The 19717-nt window shown below is 40.2% G+C and overlaps 1 protein-coding gene across 3 annotated transcripts; it reads left to right on the top strand.

The window, feature by feature from the left end:
• Positions 1 to 373: 373 nt before the first annotated feature.
• Positions 374 to 19656, top strand: CLPX (caseinolytic mitochondrial matrix peptidase chaperone subunit X). Of its 3 annotated transcripts, none has more exons than XM_068203577.1 (14): positions 374 to 536; positions 4008 to 4168; positions 5502 to 5619; positions 9945 to 10099; positions 10913 to 11072; positions 12246 to 12287; positions 12767 to 12943; positions 14091 to 14255; positions 14564 to 14652; positions 15161 to 15325; positions 15923 to 16222; positions 16354 to 16446; positions 16679 to 16785; positions 17841 to 19656. In XM_068203577.1, the coding sequence occupies exons 1-14, from the start codon at positions 467 to 469 to the stop codon at positions 17929 to 17931; spliced, it is 1893 nt and encodes a 630-aa protein (XP_068059678.1). In that variant the 5' UTR covers positions 374 to 466; the 3' UTR covers positions 17932 to 19656. The 3 variants fall into 3 exon arrangements, with proteins under 3 accessions (XP_068059678.1, XP_068059680.1, XP_068059679.1); XM_068203579.1 differs by having other exon boundaries at positions 16679 to 16835; XM_068203578.1 differs by lacking the exon at positions 12246 to 12287 and having other exon boundaries at positions 375 to 536.
• The last annotated feature ends 61 nt before the right edge of the window (positions 19657 to 19717 follow it).

The following is a 19717-nucleotide window of genomic DNA, read 5'->3' as shown; positions in this document are numbered from 1 at the left end:
GCTTCAGCTTGCCTGAAGTTTTTCTGCTCCTGTCTCAGCCTGACCTTTTCACGAAAGGCTTTAAAAAAACCCCATTTCTGCGATCTAAGGGAAATATTCCTCTCGTATCGTATTTGGAAAGAGGAATTAAAGGGCGGAATCACCGGGAACAAACATACCTGAGCGGTGTGCCCAGGACAGACCGAGAAAGTCGGGGGGCGCTGCCGGTCGCAGACTACATTTCCCGCAATGCCACGCGGCGCCCACGCACCCATTCGCTGCTGGGACTACACTTCCCATGCCCCCCCGCGCGGCGAGCGCGTTCACGCGGGGCGCGCCGCGGCGCGGTGCCCGCTGGGACCTGCAGTCCCGCGGATGACGCGCGGCGCCGTCACGGGGGCGTTACCGGGGCGGGCGGGGCCGGACCGTCGCCAGCGAGGCCTTGTCGGCGGCGGGGGGAGCCGGCCGGGCCCGCGGCCGCTGCACCATGTCCGCCTGCCACAGCTGCGCCGCCGCCGCCCGCCTGTTCGGCTCCACGCTGCCCTCGGCCCGCAGAGGTAACCGCGCTCCGGCCGCCGGCCTTCCCTCACCGGGCCCGGCGGGGTCGGGCCCTTCGGGCCGCGGGCCTGAGGGGAGCCCCGGCCCCGGCGCTGCCCTTATCGCGCTGTGACAGCGGCGGGACACGGCGGCCTTGCCCCTTTTTTCCCTCCTTTTAGCCGCTTGCTGGTGTCACCCGCGCGGTGCGGGGTGGGGGTAAGGGCAGCGTTACGCGCTGTGAGGTATGGGAGAATTTGCCCTCGCTCTGGGGAAATGTAATGCGAAAATAAGAGTTTATTTCAGCAGAAGTGGTGCTCGGCAGCTGTCGGCCAGTGTGTGTTACTCTGCAGTGGGATTAAATGTGTTTAATTGGCTTAAAAATGGCTTAATTGCCTTAATTAATTAAAATTTGTGGTAGCCTAAACCTGAAATATTTCTCGTGAAGTTGGGCTTAGTTAGCAAAATTAATTATTTCCAACTTGGTAGAAGGACAAGACTGTGCCAGCTACTCCCTGGAAGTTGAGTTGCTGTGGGAGGTTGTTATTTTTTTACTGTTTTTCCCTGTTTACCCTTTTTATGGTATTCTTGGGGGTGCTGAGAGCAGACAAACCATGTGCTGCTTTGGGTGAAAAGTAGAGCACCCCTAAATTTTGCTGAAAATTTAGTGCTGTTGCCACTTTTGCAACAATATTTTCAATTACTCTACCCTCAGCCGTAGCCTGATGAGTCAGAGATCATTTACTGCCCTTAAGAGGTGAGTTAACTCTTTGTAGGTGCCTTTACATTTATATCTCAAATATCAGCCGTGCTGAAAGGTTCTAACCTGTACTTTCCAGCCTGTCTGGCCTTCTGCAATCCCCCTGAAACAATCAGCTTTAAAGCAAGTACTGTTTCAAATTCATTGCAGAATTATCTTTTTAAAAATTTGTGGGGTTTTTGGTCAGAACTAAGCTTCAAATGGATTATATAAAAGAGGAAATGAGAATAAAATGCAGATAGAGCAATACAATTATTTTTCCACCAGCTTTCAATGAAAGTTGTTTAAAAATAAATGTATCTTCCTTCTGTGTGTCTTTTATATTAAATTGTGTCTTCTGCCAGGTGCTTTGTTTGCTGTTGCTGGTTGGTGCAAACTTGAGAGAGTTCAGAGTGCACAGAGTAATCAATCGAGTGTTATGTGGGGCAGTTACAGCTTGTCACAGTCTCCCTGTCACTTTCCTGAGCAATAGATACCTCCAAGACCCCGCAGGCTTGCCCCAAAAGTCAGTATTTATTCTGTCAAGTACCAATTAAAGGTTAATAAGCTGCTAAGGAGCTTCCCATCGTTTCTTAATGCACCTGGATTGGTTCCACGGCTGCCAGGGACACGTCCTTTGAAGCTAGTGCTCCAAAAAAAACATCACCTGAGCCACCCTGCCAGGTGTGTGTGAGCACATCCTGCCAGCTGTTACATATTGGAGCATTTATCAGAGTCTGGATCCCTCGGGCCAGCTGCCAGGCTTTGGCCTGGAATGTTGATTCCCCTGCAAATCTCCTTCTGGGCTTATTGACTCAAGGAAGAAGTGGTGATAACTTTCTTATTGCTTCATTGTGGAATTATACCATGATATTTTGTCCAAAAACACCACTCAGACCCCACAGTAAGCACGTGAGGCTTTTCATGCTTAGCCACAAGCTGATGTTTTTCCCCTGGGTTAGGCTTCACAGCTCAGTAGTCAGTGCTGTGTAAGGTTTCATAGATCATCCCATACAGTTCTCAGTGCATTTTCTGTCTCACAAGAGCACTCTGAATTAAAATGAGGACTGAAATGTGTCAGCTTTTGTGTTAATGCTTCAGCCTTTCTCCACAGGTCAAATCCCCCCATGTTACTTGTGTGACTTCAGGCTTTGTGTCCAAGGGAGGCAGGTGGTCGTTGTTTGATTTTAAGGGGTCTTTTCTCAGTTTTTAAGGAATGAGCCTCCAAGACAGGGAGCTGCTCAGGACATCTATTGCGTTGTAAACACTCACCAAAGCTTGTTCTTTACTGACAAGTGCACTTGGCACATGGAGTTGTCAGAGTTCTCTGCAACACAACTGCTTCTGAGAGCCAGCCAGTGTTTTCAATCTTTCTGTGATGTTTTTATAGCTTACCCTGTGTAATCTAAAATGTGTTGCGGTGGCACTCAGCAGAGGAATTTAAAATGGGGAAGCTCATTGATTGTTATTTCTCCCTCACGTTTACAGACAGAAGCAATGCTGTTAAGAGATTTTTAAAAGATTCATTTTTAGTCATGTTAAAAATAGTACCAGTCATCTTCAGGTTAAGGAATCTTAAGCAGCATGTAAGTTAATAAACCAGCTGCAAATCTCATTTGACTGTCATCTTCATTGTGACTTTGAAGAGGAATATAAGTTTTCCTGGTAAATTAAGTTTCCTCTTCTTTATTTTTCTCCCCTCTTATTATAGTAACAAGGTGAATTTTCAGAGTATCCTCTTTCAGCTGAGCTTCCATCTCTTGGTTGCTGTTGTTTCCTCTTTCAGAGCAACTGAGCTGTTCTTCTCTTGCCATTCTTACTTCTTATTTTTTTGAGGAGTTTCTGGATTTTCCATAGGATTCTCTCATCCTTATAACAATAAAACTATGTGTTGTCAGCAAGTCTGTAGTTGCCATTGTTGCTGTATATCTCTGCTGTCAGTGAGGCACAGAGTCCTGATCAAAACCTGTGAGCCAAGTGAGAAATTTGCCACTTGAAATGCGAGAGATGAGATACGGATTCCAGGCTGTTGTTGATGTTGAAATCACAAGCACAACATAAGTTGGCTCACGTCATGCCCTGCCACGAAATGCAATCCTGCCCGTGTTGCAAGAGGAAGAAAAGGCTGTTTAGTTTTGCAGTGAGGTTTTTTTTCATGTTGGCAAGGAGGAATTTCAGCAAAGTTAAGATTACGGTGCTGGCCCGTCGGTGAGCGCCAGATAGGACACGGCTTCTCAGTTTTCCTCAGCACAATTCTTGTTGCCAAGAGGTGCCTCAAATTCCTGGAAACTAATTTTTAGTGGAGTTCCCAAGTGAAAGCCAAATCCAGACGTGCAGTCATTGAGTCTGAAACACCTGATTTTTGCATAGTAAAGAGACTCTTCAAAAGTTTCTCTTGGGGGGTTGAATTATTTCACAATAAAAGCTGTAAGTTGATTGTGTTTATCATTCTGAGGATCAGTTTCATAACTGAGATGTTCCCTATTTCATGCCACAACAGGACTCTCAGTTGTCTGATGTTAGAGGACCTGAAATTACTTTGGGGTCTTTTTTGGTAGCTTTCAACAAGGTGAACATTAAGGTGGTAAAGATAATTTATTTTGGATAATTAAAGTCTGTATGTTCAGAGCTGAATTCTGTTGCCAAAATCTTTAAGCTCCACTTAAAGTAAATCAGTTCTGAGATTTTGGTGGCAATGGAATTAAAATGGGAAGATTTTAGTATTTAATTTTTTTCCCTGTTGTTTTTTTTTTAGGTATTACTTGTGGTCGTACACGCATCCCTGTTTTAGGAAAACTTGGGACTTTTGAAACTTGTTCTCTAAAACGAATTCCTCTTAGAAACTTTTCAGAAACACCAGCATATTTTGCTTCAAAGGATGGTGCAAGCAAGGATGGTTCTGGAGATGGAAGCAAGGTAATTTCCACAAACTGGGGGTTTCAATAATTTATGTGAAACGTTCCTTACTTTTTTTTTACTTAAAATTAATCTTGACATTTTGGCCAACTCCTGACATTTCTAATCCCTCAAATTGCTGCAACTGGCAGTGAAGAAAAAATGAACTGTATTGGGAATTTTTTAGGAGATAAACCTTGTAAACATCCCACAGTGCTTTTCCCAGTTTTATAGATCTTTTTGCCCAGTGTAAACTTGAAAACTTTATTGGATGACATAAATCAAGAACAGGATTTCAGGAAGGAGTAGTAATCAGAGCTGTTCTCCTTCAAAAGCCTGCTGCTTCCAAGCAAAAGTACATTTTAAATGTTTCTGGGTTTAGAACTGGTTTGTCTGAAGTAAGATAAGTCAGTGAGGACATGAGCTCACCTCTTGTTAGTAGTTGTAGTCTATTTTTATCCTAGTCATTCTCTGTAATTATAGTTAATAAGCAGCTTCTTCAGATAAATGATTACCTGAGAATAAAACTGCTCTTTAGTCAGCAAATAACATTTTGTGAGTTCACAGGCAATAACTCTGCCTTAGTATGGTGTGTTGTGAACCTGAGGAACTGTCTCCAGGTGACACAGGTCTGTTCTGAAGGTGCAATTAAACTTTAAAAAAAATAAAGAAAGAAGATTAAAAAAATAGGTTTTTTTTTTGAAAAGGGTTGAAGAAAGGTGAGGAGAAATCAGTAGGCAAGACAGGTTTAAAAAATGAACTGTCTTAGAAATAGGAAGAGAGATTTTTGTTGTTTCCTACAATATAATAATTTGTATTAATCAGAGTATGAAGGCATAGATAGAGATACAAGTAAAAAATGCAGTATTTCCAAGCACTTTGAAATGCATGTTTTAGCATAGATTGCTACACCTGCCAAGGAAGTGAGAGGAGCTGTGGCTTCAGAAATCCTTAGAATCCATGCAGCTGAGATAATAAAATACTCTCTAAATATGATTTGTTTTCTTGTCTGGCATTAAAACATTAAAATACATTATTAAAACACTGTTGACAGAGCTTGTTATTGTTGTAGTGCCAGACAAGCAGCTGTAGTGCATGTATGGGGTACCTTTTCCATGGGCATCCAAGACTGGCAGATCTGGGAAATGCAGATGTATTTGTAAATGTAAAACACTTCCTAGTGTTTATGCCACATTCTTCCACGTTTCCAAAGCCTTTAAAAAAATCCTGACAATAGCTACTTTGTCATTCAGCTATTGAAAAAGTCAAATTATTTGATTCCATAAGCACACTGCTAAATACTTACTGTACCAGCTCCATTGTTTGGGGCTAATTGTCTGGAAATCTCTTTTAGAAATCTGTTGGTGAGGGTGGTGGTAAAAAGTCAAGCTCTGGAAGCTCTGGGAAAGGAGGGAACCAACTGCGCTGCCCGAAGTGTGGGGACTTGTGCACACACGTGGAGACCTTTGTGTGTAAGTTTTCCTTAAAACTTCCTTTTTTCAAATAGGCACAGATGTGACTTTGTGGTTTAACATGGTCCTGATAGCTAAGTGCTAGCCTACCTAATTACATGGTGTCAGAAATTTTGTTATGCTTAGTTTGGCCTTGTTGGTGGAACCAACATTTATTGTCTCTGTGGGTACATTTGTGTGATTCTCATGATGTGTGGGGATGTGGTAGTGGAATTCACATTGCATCTGTGAATGTGCATTTTTAAAACAGTTCATGGCATTTTATACTTAATACCATTTGAACTACAGATACTTTCATATCTCTATTATATAAGTATATACTTGATGTAGGTGCATTTGTAATGTCTGTCCTTTCTTCCCTAAATAATGTAACTTTAATCCTGCATGTACTATAACCAAAGTGCTTATCCAGCAGAGGAATTAGTATCTGACAGATGGCTTACTAGAACAGTCTTCCATGGCAAAGTCAGAGCTATAATACATTCCAAACAGCAGGCTGGAAAGTCCAACTAGAAAATCCAAAATGCTTGTTCTCCAGCTGCAATTGCTCTTTTTTTTTCTTTTTTTAAAGTATAATCCGAATTAATGCTATTTATTCTCTAGGTTCTATCAGTCTTGAAGATATTTCATACCTTATTTCAGCTCTAATGAGACCAGCTTAGAAAACAAGAGCTTTTGTCAGAAAGCAAATACCCATTGTTAGCTGGTGGGGCTCAGGGAGGAAGTATCAAGTCATAATCAGACTTGTGCACTAAGAGGCTTAAGACAAGGTCAGCATAAACGTGTTCAGCAGTTGTTAATGTAACAGCTGGCAAAAATAATGAGTGGATGTGCTGTAATTTGCTGCTACTCCTTTAAAATAGTGTTTAAAATGATCAAATGTCACCATGAATCACAAGACAGTTCTATAATAATAACAATCTATTTCTTTAGAGAAAGGATCAGTCCTCAGTAACTTTTTCTCCCCAGAAATAAGGTTGTTTTTCCAGTCTGTTTGAAACTATAGGCAACAAGGTATTCTGCAAAACCTGGCACTAGTTCATGGAACTGGAAATTTGATCCTGTGTGGTGTTCAGTGTGGTCTCTCCCTGGACTAGGTGTGGTTGGAAACAGCAGAAGGACTTTTAATCTCATTTACCTTCTGATGATTCATGAGCAGGCAGAGATGTTTTTGAAACACTCTCACTTCACTGGTGTGTTTCCCTTGGTACTGCAGTTTGTGCTTTTGTCTGGAAATACCATACAAGCACTGTCCCAGAACGATCCCTGGAAAGCAGAGATGTGATTTAGTGTTTTGTCAGTGTTGCTGGGAACACTTCAGCATGCCTGGAAACTTCCTTGGGAACATGATTTATTCATACCAACACCACGGGAGAACATATCTTGATAGATGCAATTTAAAATTCCCAGGTAGTGAACCCACTTGAGTTGCAGCATCAGAATAACACAGGTTCTGAAAACAGCTTGGGACTGGAAGCCCACTTTTTTTTCAAAGCTCCTGTGAGTCCTGGTGAAGTTTTTTCTGGACCTGTGTTATTCTGGTTTAGTCTGGTAATTTGAGCAAACTGCTTCCTAGCCACTCTCTATAAAGCAGCTGGAAAACAGAAGTTCTAATTATCTTAAAATTTATTTGAAAAAAAGAAAACAAAAAATATAAAAATAAATCTGTCCCATTCTGCCTAAAATGAATGGGGTGCAAGTTGTATTAAGCCTACTGTAACTTGATTTTTTTGTTGTTGGTTAGTCAGGAAAAATGATGAATTTCCACTATTCTGGTTAGAATTGCCAACATGCAGGGCCTTAAATAAATATCTAAAACCAAAGGAAAATGCAATTAGTATTTGTTTCAGTTTAAATATTAGATTTTCAGTCATTTTGAGAGAAGCAGGGAAGCAAAATACTGTATAAAAGCCATATTCATTAGAAAATTAATTGTCAGTGAGTTGCAGTGTGACAGGCTGGTTTTCCAGTAGAGTTTGTTTTTGATGGAACTTCTCTTTGTATCTGAAAATCTTGCAGAAAGATTTGCTTGGCAATGGTTTTCCAGTAATTAACAGTGAAGGGAAAATACGAGGCAAACAAAAAGTCATTTTGCTTTGCCCTCCTTTCTCAGCAGTTCCTGCATTGTTTTGGGTTGTGAAAGTCTGTAAGGAGAGTTTGTGATCAGTGAAATAAGACTTGATCCTCAGATGTGGAGTGAAATCCAATAGCTTTAAAGCTGACTGACATAAGAAGCCTTATCTGGATGCTGCTTTTACTGTCTCCACCTGATGCCATCAGGTTACTCCACCCTCCAAAGCAGCACTTCCCTGCTCTTGTACATACTCAGAAGCCTCCCTGCTTTCTTTTTCCTGGCTTAAGGTTTATTTTTTACCTTAAAGCAATTTGATAGTAGCCCATTATCTCAACCCTACAGCTCTTCTTAATTTTAATCCTCTGCTTGTTTTTGTTTCCTGTGTGTTTTGTAAAAACCTGGCATTTCTTTTTGGCAAGGTCAGCTCACACAGACTTTAGAAATGCCTTTGCTAATGCAGCCTCTGTGGCACTGCTGTCTGATTAAAAACAACACTTGACTTGCATTTTGGCACACTGTAAACATTTGCAGACATCTTAATGACAGGGAGGTAATTTGACATGGATGTTCTTTGTTGAGCTTTTATGTGTTTGCTAAAATAACATATGAAAACATGCCAGTATTTAGGATTAGCAAAATTGCCTGCAACTCAGTTGTGTACTTAATATTTTTTTTAGTGAAGTTTTAAAGATGCCCCATAGTATTCTTACAGTCCACTCCTTATTTTCTGGGGTTTTTAAATCATTCATGTGGATCTGTAAAGGGACCAACCATTCTCATGGCTATTCTATCCTATATAAGCCTTATACAAGGAAGGAGAACAGCCTCATGGCACTGTAGTCATCACAAATATCAGAGGTGTTTTGAGTGAGCCTGGGAGGAAGGTTGGGTTGCTTTTTTTCCTTACAATGTTGTTGCTAAATAATAGTTAAATAAGAGGAATGGGTTTGTGCAAGTGGATTTCCATCACGTTCCCATGGGGCAGATAACAGTAATTTGGAAGGTAGCCAGGAGAACTTCCAGTCTGTTACACAGAATTTCTTTGAAGCAAAGTTAATAAAGCTGTATTGGTCGCAGTATTAGTTGCTACATTCTTAAAGTAATCTGTTGGTCTTGCTTATCCAGGTATAAGGTGGGATTAATGGTAAGAAAAACCCCACCCACTCCTCTTTTGCTGATGCCAGTCCTATGGGAGACAGCAAGTTATAAATAAGCAGCTTGTTTATTGCTAGAGGGTGTTGTTACAGTCAGCTGGTGCTACAGTGTTCAAGCCATTTTCTAAAACCTTTTTATCATTTCAGAAGTTCTGTCATTGAAGTTTGCACAGGGTTGTTTTTCTGCAGTTACTTTACTTTTAATTAAATACATTTACCAGTATATTTCCTTTAAATCTATCCTGTTGCTCGTGATTTACATTTAGTAGCTTAGTAATATGGCTAGAAAGGATCTATTCTGACTTATTATTCTTCTCAGCTGTCTGTTTTATTATTTCAACTTGGCTTTGCCAAAGGAAAAGAAGAGCAATGCAGGTTCTCATTTTCAGGCTTATGAAATCAACCTATGCAGATTTCTTGAGACATAGTTCACAAAGTCAGCAGTAGGAGGGTTTAGCTTTTGGAATTTGAAAGATATTTGTCCTAGTCTTGACAGTAAAAATAAATAAGCAGAAGATCTTGCAAAACATCAAAGTCCTTGATGGTCTGTTGCATACCACAGCTGCCTCTTGTTGGGGTGAGCCCTTTGGGTGACCCCCCTGTGCTCGGTGTCCTGGGCTCGGGTGACTGTGTTCCAAAGCCAGAGGGATGCAGAGAGCAGCAGCTGCCAGAGCCCTCCTGTAATGCTGTCTTTGATATTCTAGACTGCTTCCCTGCACCTTAGTCTGTGCCTAACCACAATATTTTATTTTGCTGTCAGTTTGAGAGTTAGGAACATTTCCTGCATAGCTAAAGCCTTCATTAATTTTGTCTCTCTCAGAAGTGAGTGTGATGCTACTGGATAAGTATCAAAAGGAGTTTTGTGTTTAATCCATTGTCCGGTTGCTGCCCAGCATTCTGATTTTTTTGGGGGCAAATAGTGTTCCCTCTGTATCAAATTTCATAGGCCAATAGTAGCTTTTAAATGTTCTAAGGTGAGTGAGGGAGAAGCGTTGTGTCAACACAGAATGGCTGGGCTGTCTTACAGGTGCTTGTCCTGTGTGATGAGCTTGGACAGAAACAATTCCTCTTACTGTTTTGTTTGACTTCTTCTGCAGCTTCCACCCGATTTGTGAAGTGTGAAAAGTGTCACCACTTCTTTGTTGTTCTGTCAGAGGCAGACACAAAAAAGAGCATCATTAAAGAGCCTGAGTCAGCAGCAGAAGCTGTGAAATTGGCATTCCAGCAGAAGCCACCACCTCCACCGAAAAAGGTATGCTCTTAATTCCACCCAGAGCCCCCTTGTGCTGCAGCATGGAGAAATGCTTCCTTTAACCTGCATCAGGTGTGTAATGGGCTGCTGGGACGGAGCAACAAACAATAAAGATGATTAGCTCAAGATTAAACCTTTGTGAGCTGTGTGACCCAGCAGAGCACTGATAAAGGGAACAAGCAGATCCAATAAAGGTATTGGAGCTTGTTTTTCTTTGTCTTGTGATTTCATTTTTCTCCTGTGACCTTGAGGCTGACCTCAGCCCTCACCAACCGTAGTCATTTTTCTTTCTCACTGTGGCCTTGCATTCTGTATGTTTATTTTAGCAGCTTCTTTCTGTCGCTACAGGGCCTTTTTTTTTGGTGTGGGTTTGGGTGAGAGCTGTAGCTAATTAACTTGTGGCCATGGTCCTTCTGAAGTCACTTGGTTTCCCTCTGGAGATTAGGGAGTAATCCTTTTATGTTTCTCAGTTATCTGGTGCACTGTAATGGTTTCTGAACCTGCACACAGCTCCTTCATAGGTGTCTTTTAAGAAAATAAGTGTTCTCAAAATTTCTGTTTCTCTTAAAAATTTGGGTGAAAATGGCGATAGGTTTATACATTAGCAGGGCAGAACTGAGACACAAAATGAGTGTGAAAGCATGTCGGTTTTTAAGTAAACTTATCGACAGGAATATGTTTTGTATTTTAGATGTTAGTTTCTGTTTCTCAGGTAATAATTCAGACCAAAGTCTGTATTTAGCAAATATACTATTTTTCCTTTTCTGCTGCAAGATGATTTACAAGTGTTACTAAGATTAAGCTATTTTTCAGATTTACAACTACCTCGACAAATACGTTGTTGGTCAGTGTTTTGCCAAGAAGGTGCTTTCAGTTGCTGTGTATAATCATTACAAAAGAATCTACAATAATATCCCATCTAACCTGAGACAGCAAGCAGAAGTTGAGAAACAGTCTTCTTTAACACCAAGAGGTTTGTATGATATTTTGTATTTTTTCTGGTCAAATAAATTACCATTTCAGGGCCCTAACTTGGGAAACGTAAGAAAGGCCTGACAGTAGATGTTCTATAATGGAAATGATCTAGAAGAATTTCTACTAAATATAATTTTCACTGTGAACTTCTGTGATTTATTTAAATGGTAATCAGAGGGTTTATGGTGCTTACCATATTAAATGCTTAGCCCTTTTTACTGATAAATATTATGGGGTATTCTCCTTTAACTTTCTAAAATGAGTCTCCTAATTTTTTCTTTCTAATCTCATTTACTCCTTAATGATACATCTGCTGCTGAATCTGCAAGCAGCAATGCAGATCAGGAGGGTGATATTTTGCATAGGTAAATTGATGAGTACTTAGATTTCTAACTTCCCTTGCTCCTGCTGGCAGCATCTGCTGGTCCCCACTGTATTGTTCCATATCTAGCAGGTGTAGATGAAGTTACTCTTGGCAGTACTTTTGCTGCTGAGTAAGTGTGTAGCTATGTTGATCTAATTTATTTTTAGAAGTAGGATTAAGTTGCCATCTCTGACTCAAAGTGTACCTTGGGTTTTTATTTTTTTTTTTTATGGTGTTTTGTTCTGTCTTGCAAAAGTTACCACAGAAATCTTCATTTTTTTTTTTAAATTAACCTGTGTCTCTTAAATGAGGAGGGAACATTAGTAGCACTGTTCTGGTAATGGCAAGAGAGCAGTTGTGTACCTGGCACCAGGAATTTCATGACCTCCACATGGAGATAACATGGTTCATACCCACAGAGACTGACAGTGAATGTTTACACATTTCAGAGTTCTGTCTTACAACAAAGAACAGTGTAACACTCAGGGAGAGTTTAAGGAATCCTCTTCAAACCAAAATTGTTATTCCATTTTTCCTTATATAATTGGTTTTAAAGTGAAAATCTAATTAGAGGTAATAGATTGTTGTTGTTTTTAGGGGTAGATAGCTTGCTGGCTTTTCAAAAACGTGCAATTTGGGTTTTGGGTTAATTTTGACAGCAATAAAAATAGCTCTTGTGGGGATTTCTTGTTAGAAATACATTCATAGGCAGTGATGAGATGTATTCAGAAGAGGGCAAGAGGTGGAGAATTTATAAGCTTTTTTATAAACTTAGTTTTTTATGACTGTTTTCATCCTCTCTCTTAGAATTAGAAATCAGAAGACGGGAGGATGAGTACAGATTTACAAGTAAGTGACCCTTCTCCTCATGTCCTCCTCTGCAATACCTACTTTTATGACATGGAGAACAGTCTTTGGTGACTGCTAGTTTGAAATGTTGGGTGAAGTCCAGTGCTTGTACCTTTTTTTTTTTGTCCTGGAAATCAACAGCTTGGGTTTCTTTCTTCTCATATGTTAAAAAAAATACAATAAATTATTTAAAATTAATAAATTTGTAAGGACTGAAAATTTCTCTTGCTTTTTAATGTAGAAGGAATACTTTTAGGTAATCCACTGTGCCCTTGGAAATTTTCCTATATGCCTCTGCAAAAGTATGGTTGGAACTCCTGTTTGAGTAAAAATTGTGCTGTATTTCTGTTGCTTTCTTCTCTGTAAGCCTCTGTACAGAGAGAATAATAGGTTTGCAGAAGAACCTTGCTGTTACTGTGTTTTTAAAGTAGTGACAGACCTGGTTGGTGCTCAAACAGTGCTGTTATTGTTCTCTTCAGAACTGCTGCAGATTGCTGGCATCAGTCCACACGGTAATGCTCTGGGAGCATCAATGCAGCAACAAATGAACCAGCAGATACCTCAGGAAAAACGGGGAGGAGAAGTACTAGATTCACCCAATGATGACATTAAACTTGAAAAAAGTAATATTTTGCTGCTTGGACCAACTGGATCAGGTATATAGCTGCATGTTTCTATAGGTGTCCTATTTTTCATGGAATTTGTTGTTAATGGGTGATTTTCCTCTTCTGTGATTACTCAGATTTGGTTTATAAGAGAACTAAACTGAATTGGATTCCAGTGCTTTCGTGCCATGTTAACATGCTGAGCTAATGGCCTAAAAAAGGAATGAGCTGTAGTTGTGTGATTTTCTTTTTTCCTTTTTTTTTTTTAATGCATATATTTACTGACTGACTAAAAGATGCCACTTCGACCAAGCTGAAATGAAATGCAGTTATAGTTTCACTGCTTTAGCTGGCAAGCTGAGATGCTGCAGTTAGTGCTGTTTCACCTCTGGGACAGATTAGTTGCAGGAGGTTGGAAAGAGAGATTATTTTGTATGTTCATAAGACTTGGGAGTGTTTGTGCTGAAGTGATGGCATTTTGCAGACTTTTTGGGAGAACATTCACTAAACAATATTTTAATTCTGTTTCTTCCCAACTTCAAAGCAGGAGCAATTGGACTTTGCACTGCACCCTGAGTGTCTGCAAAGGACTACTGATTTATTTAATCTTTAAACTCTGCAAGTACATGTATTATGGTTTTTATATTGTGTGACATTTTGTGATACTGTATGCATTTCAAGCTGCCTTAAATGTGTTTAATAAACTAAAACCAGAAATACAGCCTGCCAGTGTAAAAACCACTGCTTATGAAAGCTATCTCCCTTGGAAAATATTCTTCTATTAAGATGCTGGTATGATTGAGAATGTTTAACAAGAGTAATGATGATCCTGTGGTAAATCCTTGAATGGTCTGGGTTGGAGGGTACCTTAAAGCTCCCCTTGTTCCACCCCTGCCATGGGCAGGGACACCTTCCACTACCCCAGGATGCTCCAAGCCCTGTGCAGCCTGGCCTTTGACACTTCCAGGGATGGGGCAGCCACAGCTTCTCTGGGCACCCTGTGCCAGAGCCTCAGCACCCTCACAGAAAAGGATTTCTTCCCAATATCTCATCTAAACCCACCCTCTTTCAGTTTAAAGCCATTCCCCCTTGTCCTGTCACTCCACACCCTTGTTAAAAGTCCCTGTCCAAGTACATGGATTTGTGTGCTCGAAGAGAAATGTGTGTCAGTTCTAAGATGCAGCTTTTATTTTACCAGGTAAAACCTTGCTGGCTCAGACTCTGGCTAAATGCCTAGATGTCCCTTTTGCTATCTGTGATTGCACCACCTTGACTCAAGCTGGCTATGTTGGGGAAGACATTGAATCTGTCATCGCAAAACTCCTGCAAGATGCCAACTACAACATAGAAAAGGCACAGCAAGGTAAACTTCTAATGTGTGTTACAGAGACTCTTCATTTTGTTGAAGTGCTCTAAGCTTTTGAGACTACCAGTACTCCTGAAATTACTGTCCTGCTGCATGTACCCAAAGTTTAAATCAGATAGAATAAACCTGAAAAGAGCTCAGCATGTATTTTTTTTGGTTTTGTCCACAATTGGATAAAATTACACATTTTTTTGCAGTCGGGAAGTAGAACAGACTGCTGCTCCCTCAAATCTTAATGTTCTCTGTAAACTCTTGCTTCTCTTTAAAAGTAGAGTCGTCTTTAAACCCATTTTCTGTAACTGCAGGAATTGTTTTTCTGGATGAAGTAGATAAGATTGGCAGTGTTCCTGGTATCCATCAGTTACGGGACGTTGGGGGAGAAGGTGTTCAACAGGTAAATACTTCCATGGAGTGATTTTAGTTCTTGAGTGAACAGGACATGTCAAAAAGCATGGAGTCATAGTTCTTCAGTTCCTTAATTAGTCACCTTCAAAGGTGAATCTTTCCTCTTGACTTCATTAAAAAACATAATCTCAAAAGCAGTCTGAGGCATCCTTATGGAAGCATTTTATTTCAAGAATGTCTTTGCAATATTCAGACAGCCAGTTCCTGATGTAGGCAAGGACAGGTAACAATTCCCATTTAAACAAAACTCTTAAAGCAACTAATCATTATATGCATAATGTGCACGGGAGCCACATTAAAGGAATGTTTTTGTCCTTGAGTGGGATTGTCTCCTAGGGAAAACTGACTTTTTTTTGGACACTTACTGTTACTATAAAGGCATAAGGGAGCAAAAAATACAAGTATATTTGTGAAAGGGAGCAAATTGTGGTGTGCCCTTTTATATGATGGTACACAATGGGAATTTTTTTATTGCTTATTTCTTCTTTCCTTCTTAGGGCTTGTTAAAATTACTGGAAGGCACAATAGTAAATGTTCCAGAAAAGAATTCCCGGAAACTACGTGGAGAAACGGTGCAGGTTGACACAACAAACATTCTGTTTGTAGCTTCTGGTGCTTTTAATGGTCTTGACAGAATTATCAGCAGGAGGAAAAATGAAAAAGTGAGTGCATCAGCCTGTATCCAGGCTGAAAAATCATCATCTTGATTACTGTTCACAATACTGACTTACGGGTCTTGCTGTATTTGTAAGCACACTAAATTTCTTTATTTCAGCAAATGGTGCTAAAAACCATCATCATCTTAAAACACCTTGTCCTGCAGTTCACTGTTTTGTAGATTAATGTCTGGGGACAGGGTTCTGGCTGCAGCATTCTGACAAAATGTGCTCCCTGTCTCTAACACTAAAGGAGTGACTGAAATTCAAGTTATTGTTCACGTTAATTCATGTAGCTTCCCATGTAAGCAAAGCTGCCTGCATTTGCTTCACTTATGAAGTGTCACTGGTACTTGTAAAATGACCAGAACATGTTGAAAAAATTGCTCTTGTACTGATGTATTAATCCTTTACTGAGGAAATTCAATTTTATAAGAACCTGATTGTGTACAAGGGGTCTAATTTTACTCTAAGTAGTTTCTTGAGCTCAAATTAGTATGTAATGACCTAATCAGTCACTGCAGATTTTTTAATACTCACGGAAAGTCAGTAAGAAAACTCAGTTATTACAGTTCTCTAAGCGGAACGTGTTTGTTTTTGCAGTACCTAGGATTTGGGACACCATCTAACATGGGGAAAGGCAGAAGGGCTGCAGCAGCAGCTGATCTTGCCAATATCAGTGGAGAGTCTGACCCACAGGAGGATATTGAGGAGAAGGATCGCTTGCTGCGCCACGTGGAAGCCAGGGATCTCATCGAGTTTGGCATGATTCCTGAATTTGTGGGACGTTTGCCTGTTGTGGTTCCTCTGCACAGCCTGGATGAGAAAACCCTCGTACGGATTCTGACGGAGCCACGGAACGCTGTGGTTCCTCAGTACCAGGCACTATTCAGCATGGATAAGGTTTGAGTTTTTATTTGATGACTCTTTGGTGTTCATTTTTATAAACAGTGTTGTTTTCAGTAATGCTTGCGCTCACCACGCTGAGTTATAAATGAAATGATCAACTGAACTTCCCATTTTTCTCTGTGTAGTGTGAATTAAATGTAACTGAAGATGCATTGAAGGCTATAGCCAGACTGGCCCTGGACAGAAAAACTGGTGCCAGAGGTCTTCGATCTATAATGGTGAGTAAATTAAGTCTTATAAACAATAAATGAAGCTTCCTGGATTTGTGTGTATGGACCTAATCTTGACCATTTCCAGCGAAAGCCACACTTAGTCCTGGCCCTTACATGGGTACAGTAAGTCTTTCTAAAGCTGTGAGTGTTCAGAGTTCTTCCAAGAAGACTCTCTGAAAATCACTTGTTTGTGTAGAAGAGGGCACACTGAACTATTTTCCCCTCTATTTTCTTGTAGGAAAAGCTGCTGCTGGAGCCCATGTTTGAAGTGCCCAATTCTGACATCGTATGTGTGGAAGTTGACAAAGATGTTGTAGAAGGCAAAAAAGAGCCAGGATACATTAGGTAAAACGGTAACAGAAGTAGCAGAACAGACCAGTAATACATCTAGACAGGTATTCTGATGGAATAAGCACAAATCCATGCACACAACTTTAAAAAGATTCAATGCTCTGTATCTTGTACACAGCTGAATTAGTGCCTGTTCTGTCCTAGAGACTTTGGATTTGTATTGCTTTAGTTTTTAAACAGAAATTTTAAAATAAACTTCTGTGAAGTTACTTCTGTGTGTGTATACATGTAGAATTGGAAGTAAATTTTAAGGTAACAGTAAAAATTTGAAATTCAGTTGTGACTACTGAAATTTCTGAAATGAAACTGTTTCTTTCTTCCTACTTTTTACCACAGATGTGGAGTTTTTTTATACAAGCTCCAGGCTGCAACAATTTTCTACATTACTCTTGTAGCAGTGGAAAGCCACAAAGGCACATCTATTGATTTGCTGAACTCTTGTCAGAATAATCAATTTAATGTTGTAAAGAGTATGGTAATAATGCGTAATGTTGAAAACGCTGGACAAATCTGAATTAAAAAAAAAATCCACCAATTCCTGTGAATGAAGGATGGAATGGAGAGAGAATGGGTCAGGTTAAAACTGGTTAAAAAATTAATTTCCGAATTTCAGGCCTGACATTTAGGAGCTGTGGTTTCTTGGTTTCTGTCACTGACAATGTTGTTTGAGTGGCTTTCTCCACTAAGGTACATTTCCTCATTCCAGCACCTTGTCTGTGCTGAAGCTTGGCTCAGCCTTGTGTGGTTGGAGGGAGTGAAAAGTATTCCACTGACGGTTGCTTGAAGTGATTTTGTATAGCACCAGAAATACTAAATTTATTGATTAAATCAAACAACTTGCTGAAATCAGAAGGCTAATTGAATTCAGCTAATGAGCCTGTGTGCTGGTGGCACTGCAAATGTGCACCGCAGCATTTCCAGATCAGAAGGTCAGAACTTTTGTCACGGGGCACTGTGCGTGTGACATGCTTGTCAGAAGCTACGGGAAGTGTCTCTTGGTTTTTTTCCCCTGTGTGTCTGAGGTATCTGATCATTCCTTCCAATCCTAGGGCTCCCACCAAGGACTCATCAGAAGAGGAGTATGACTCTGGAGTGGAGGAGGAAGGCTGGCCTCGACAGGCAGATGCTGCAAACCATTAAACACTGTCAGAACTCTCACCTGCAAGAAGCTCACTCGGTTCTTTCCTTGCGACTGCCTCTGGCTCCAGCCCGACCCCCAGGGCACCAGATCTGTCTCAGATACAATTTGTGATGAGGAACTTCATTAGCTAAATCAGATTGTGTATTTTACTGCAGCATCACATGGATTTGATGGACAGAGTGTGGACTGGGATGGCATAATGTTCAAATATGAATTGTATATTACACTTGTTCAATTAAAATGTATAGCAAATGCAGCAGCACCTGCACTGCCCTTGCCAGAAATGAAACCAGCAGTGCAGGTGCTGCCAATAGTTAGACTTAACAATAATGTTACTCTACAAGTGGGAAATCAAAACGAATAATTAGTAGAGGGTGAGTAACCTATCTTAGCTCCTGGTACAGCTCACAGGGGTTCTGTTCAGGTCAGTGTTAGAGTCCTGCTGGTGTGTGAAACCCAGCGGGTGCTGGAGTGGCTTGTTACTTTGGTGGGGGAGGAAGCCCTTCTGGAAAAACGGGGACAGGCTTTGTGACACTGCTGGGAGATTCTGCTAGAATGTGACACTGGTTTGTTACAGTCATTTGAATATCCAGTAATTCCCTTCACATCTCCATTGGCAGCTTTGATCGCCTTGGATACTGTGAAAGAAGGTGAAGTCTGGTTTTCCAGAGGAGTAAACAAGATTCCTAGGAAGCAGTCAAACCATCTAAATTTGGATGAGAAGTCGATATAAATTTTTAAATATTAATGTTCTAATATAGTACATTTTGTTTAACATATTGGAACTATCATGCATCAATTTTTTGGTGCCAGTTATTTGCCCAACCTATCTTATAATGTTAAGAGATGACAGAAGTAAATGTATAATATTTTTTGCTGTAATCAGTAGTGATTGTTCACATGACAGTGCTTTTTAAGTTATATTCTCAAATGCTAGTATTGCATCTTGTGGATTTGTCTTTTAGTCTCACAGCAAGCAATCCTCCTTCTTCTGTTCTCCACCAAAATTAATTCAATCCTTTAGGAAAGTCTTTGTAAAAACACTAAAGGACCTGTATGTTTTTGATTTGTTTCAGGAATTAAAATTGTCACTTAAAAGTTTGTTTTGTCCTTTGGTGAAAATGTGGACTTGAGTTTCCCTAAAACTTTAATTTACACTATTTAAATAAAACTTTCATCCTTCTCTTTAGTCTAGTGGCTGTTTTAGAAGAGGAAAGTATACTGAAAATCTATTGACCCTATTTTTGTTATTAATTTTTGTCATGTAAATTCTATGTAATACTTGTGTTCTTCCCTAGCAGCAGCGTGACATGCAGTTGTAGCCAGGTGCAGCAGATCCTTCCCGTGGGATTACGGATTTTTTTCAGGTTAAATGACCCACTAATGGTTCAGAAAAAAGCTGTGTTTGGAGTTGAGGATATTTCCAGAAGCTTGGTCCCCTCAAAATGGGAATTTGTGGTGAACTATCTGTAACTGCATCCTCACTTTCCTTTTTGTAGAGTGAAGAAACATAACAGCTTTTAATTCTGAATCCTTTAACTCAAATCCTTTTTTAAACAAATAGAAAAAACACACCACATTTTAGGTGAAACTGTTCAACAACTTAGTTTTGAAAGTTGTTTGGAATTCTGTAACCAAGAACTGTTTTTAAGGAAACAAAAATGCCATGTAACTACAGTTTGTACTTCACCTCTGGCGTTTGAATAAAAGCGAATATTCAAGCAGTGGAGAGTTGTCATCCCTGACGCCATCCCCCGTCTTTCAGGTTTCAGGAGTGCTTTGGGG

This window comes from Anomalospiza imberbis, chromosome 13 (genome assembly GCF_031753505.1).
Source record: "Anomalospiza imberbis isolate Cuckoo-Finch-1a 21T00152 chromosome 13, ASM3175350v1, whole genome shotgun sequence".
Taxonomy (NCBI): Eukaryota; Metazoa; Chordata; class Aves; order Passeriformes; family Viduidae; genus Anomalospiza; species Anomalospiza imberbis.
Note: the sequence above shows the minus strand (reverse complement) of the source record. Positions and strands in the feature narration are given on the sequence as shown.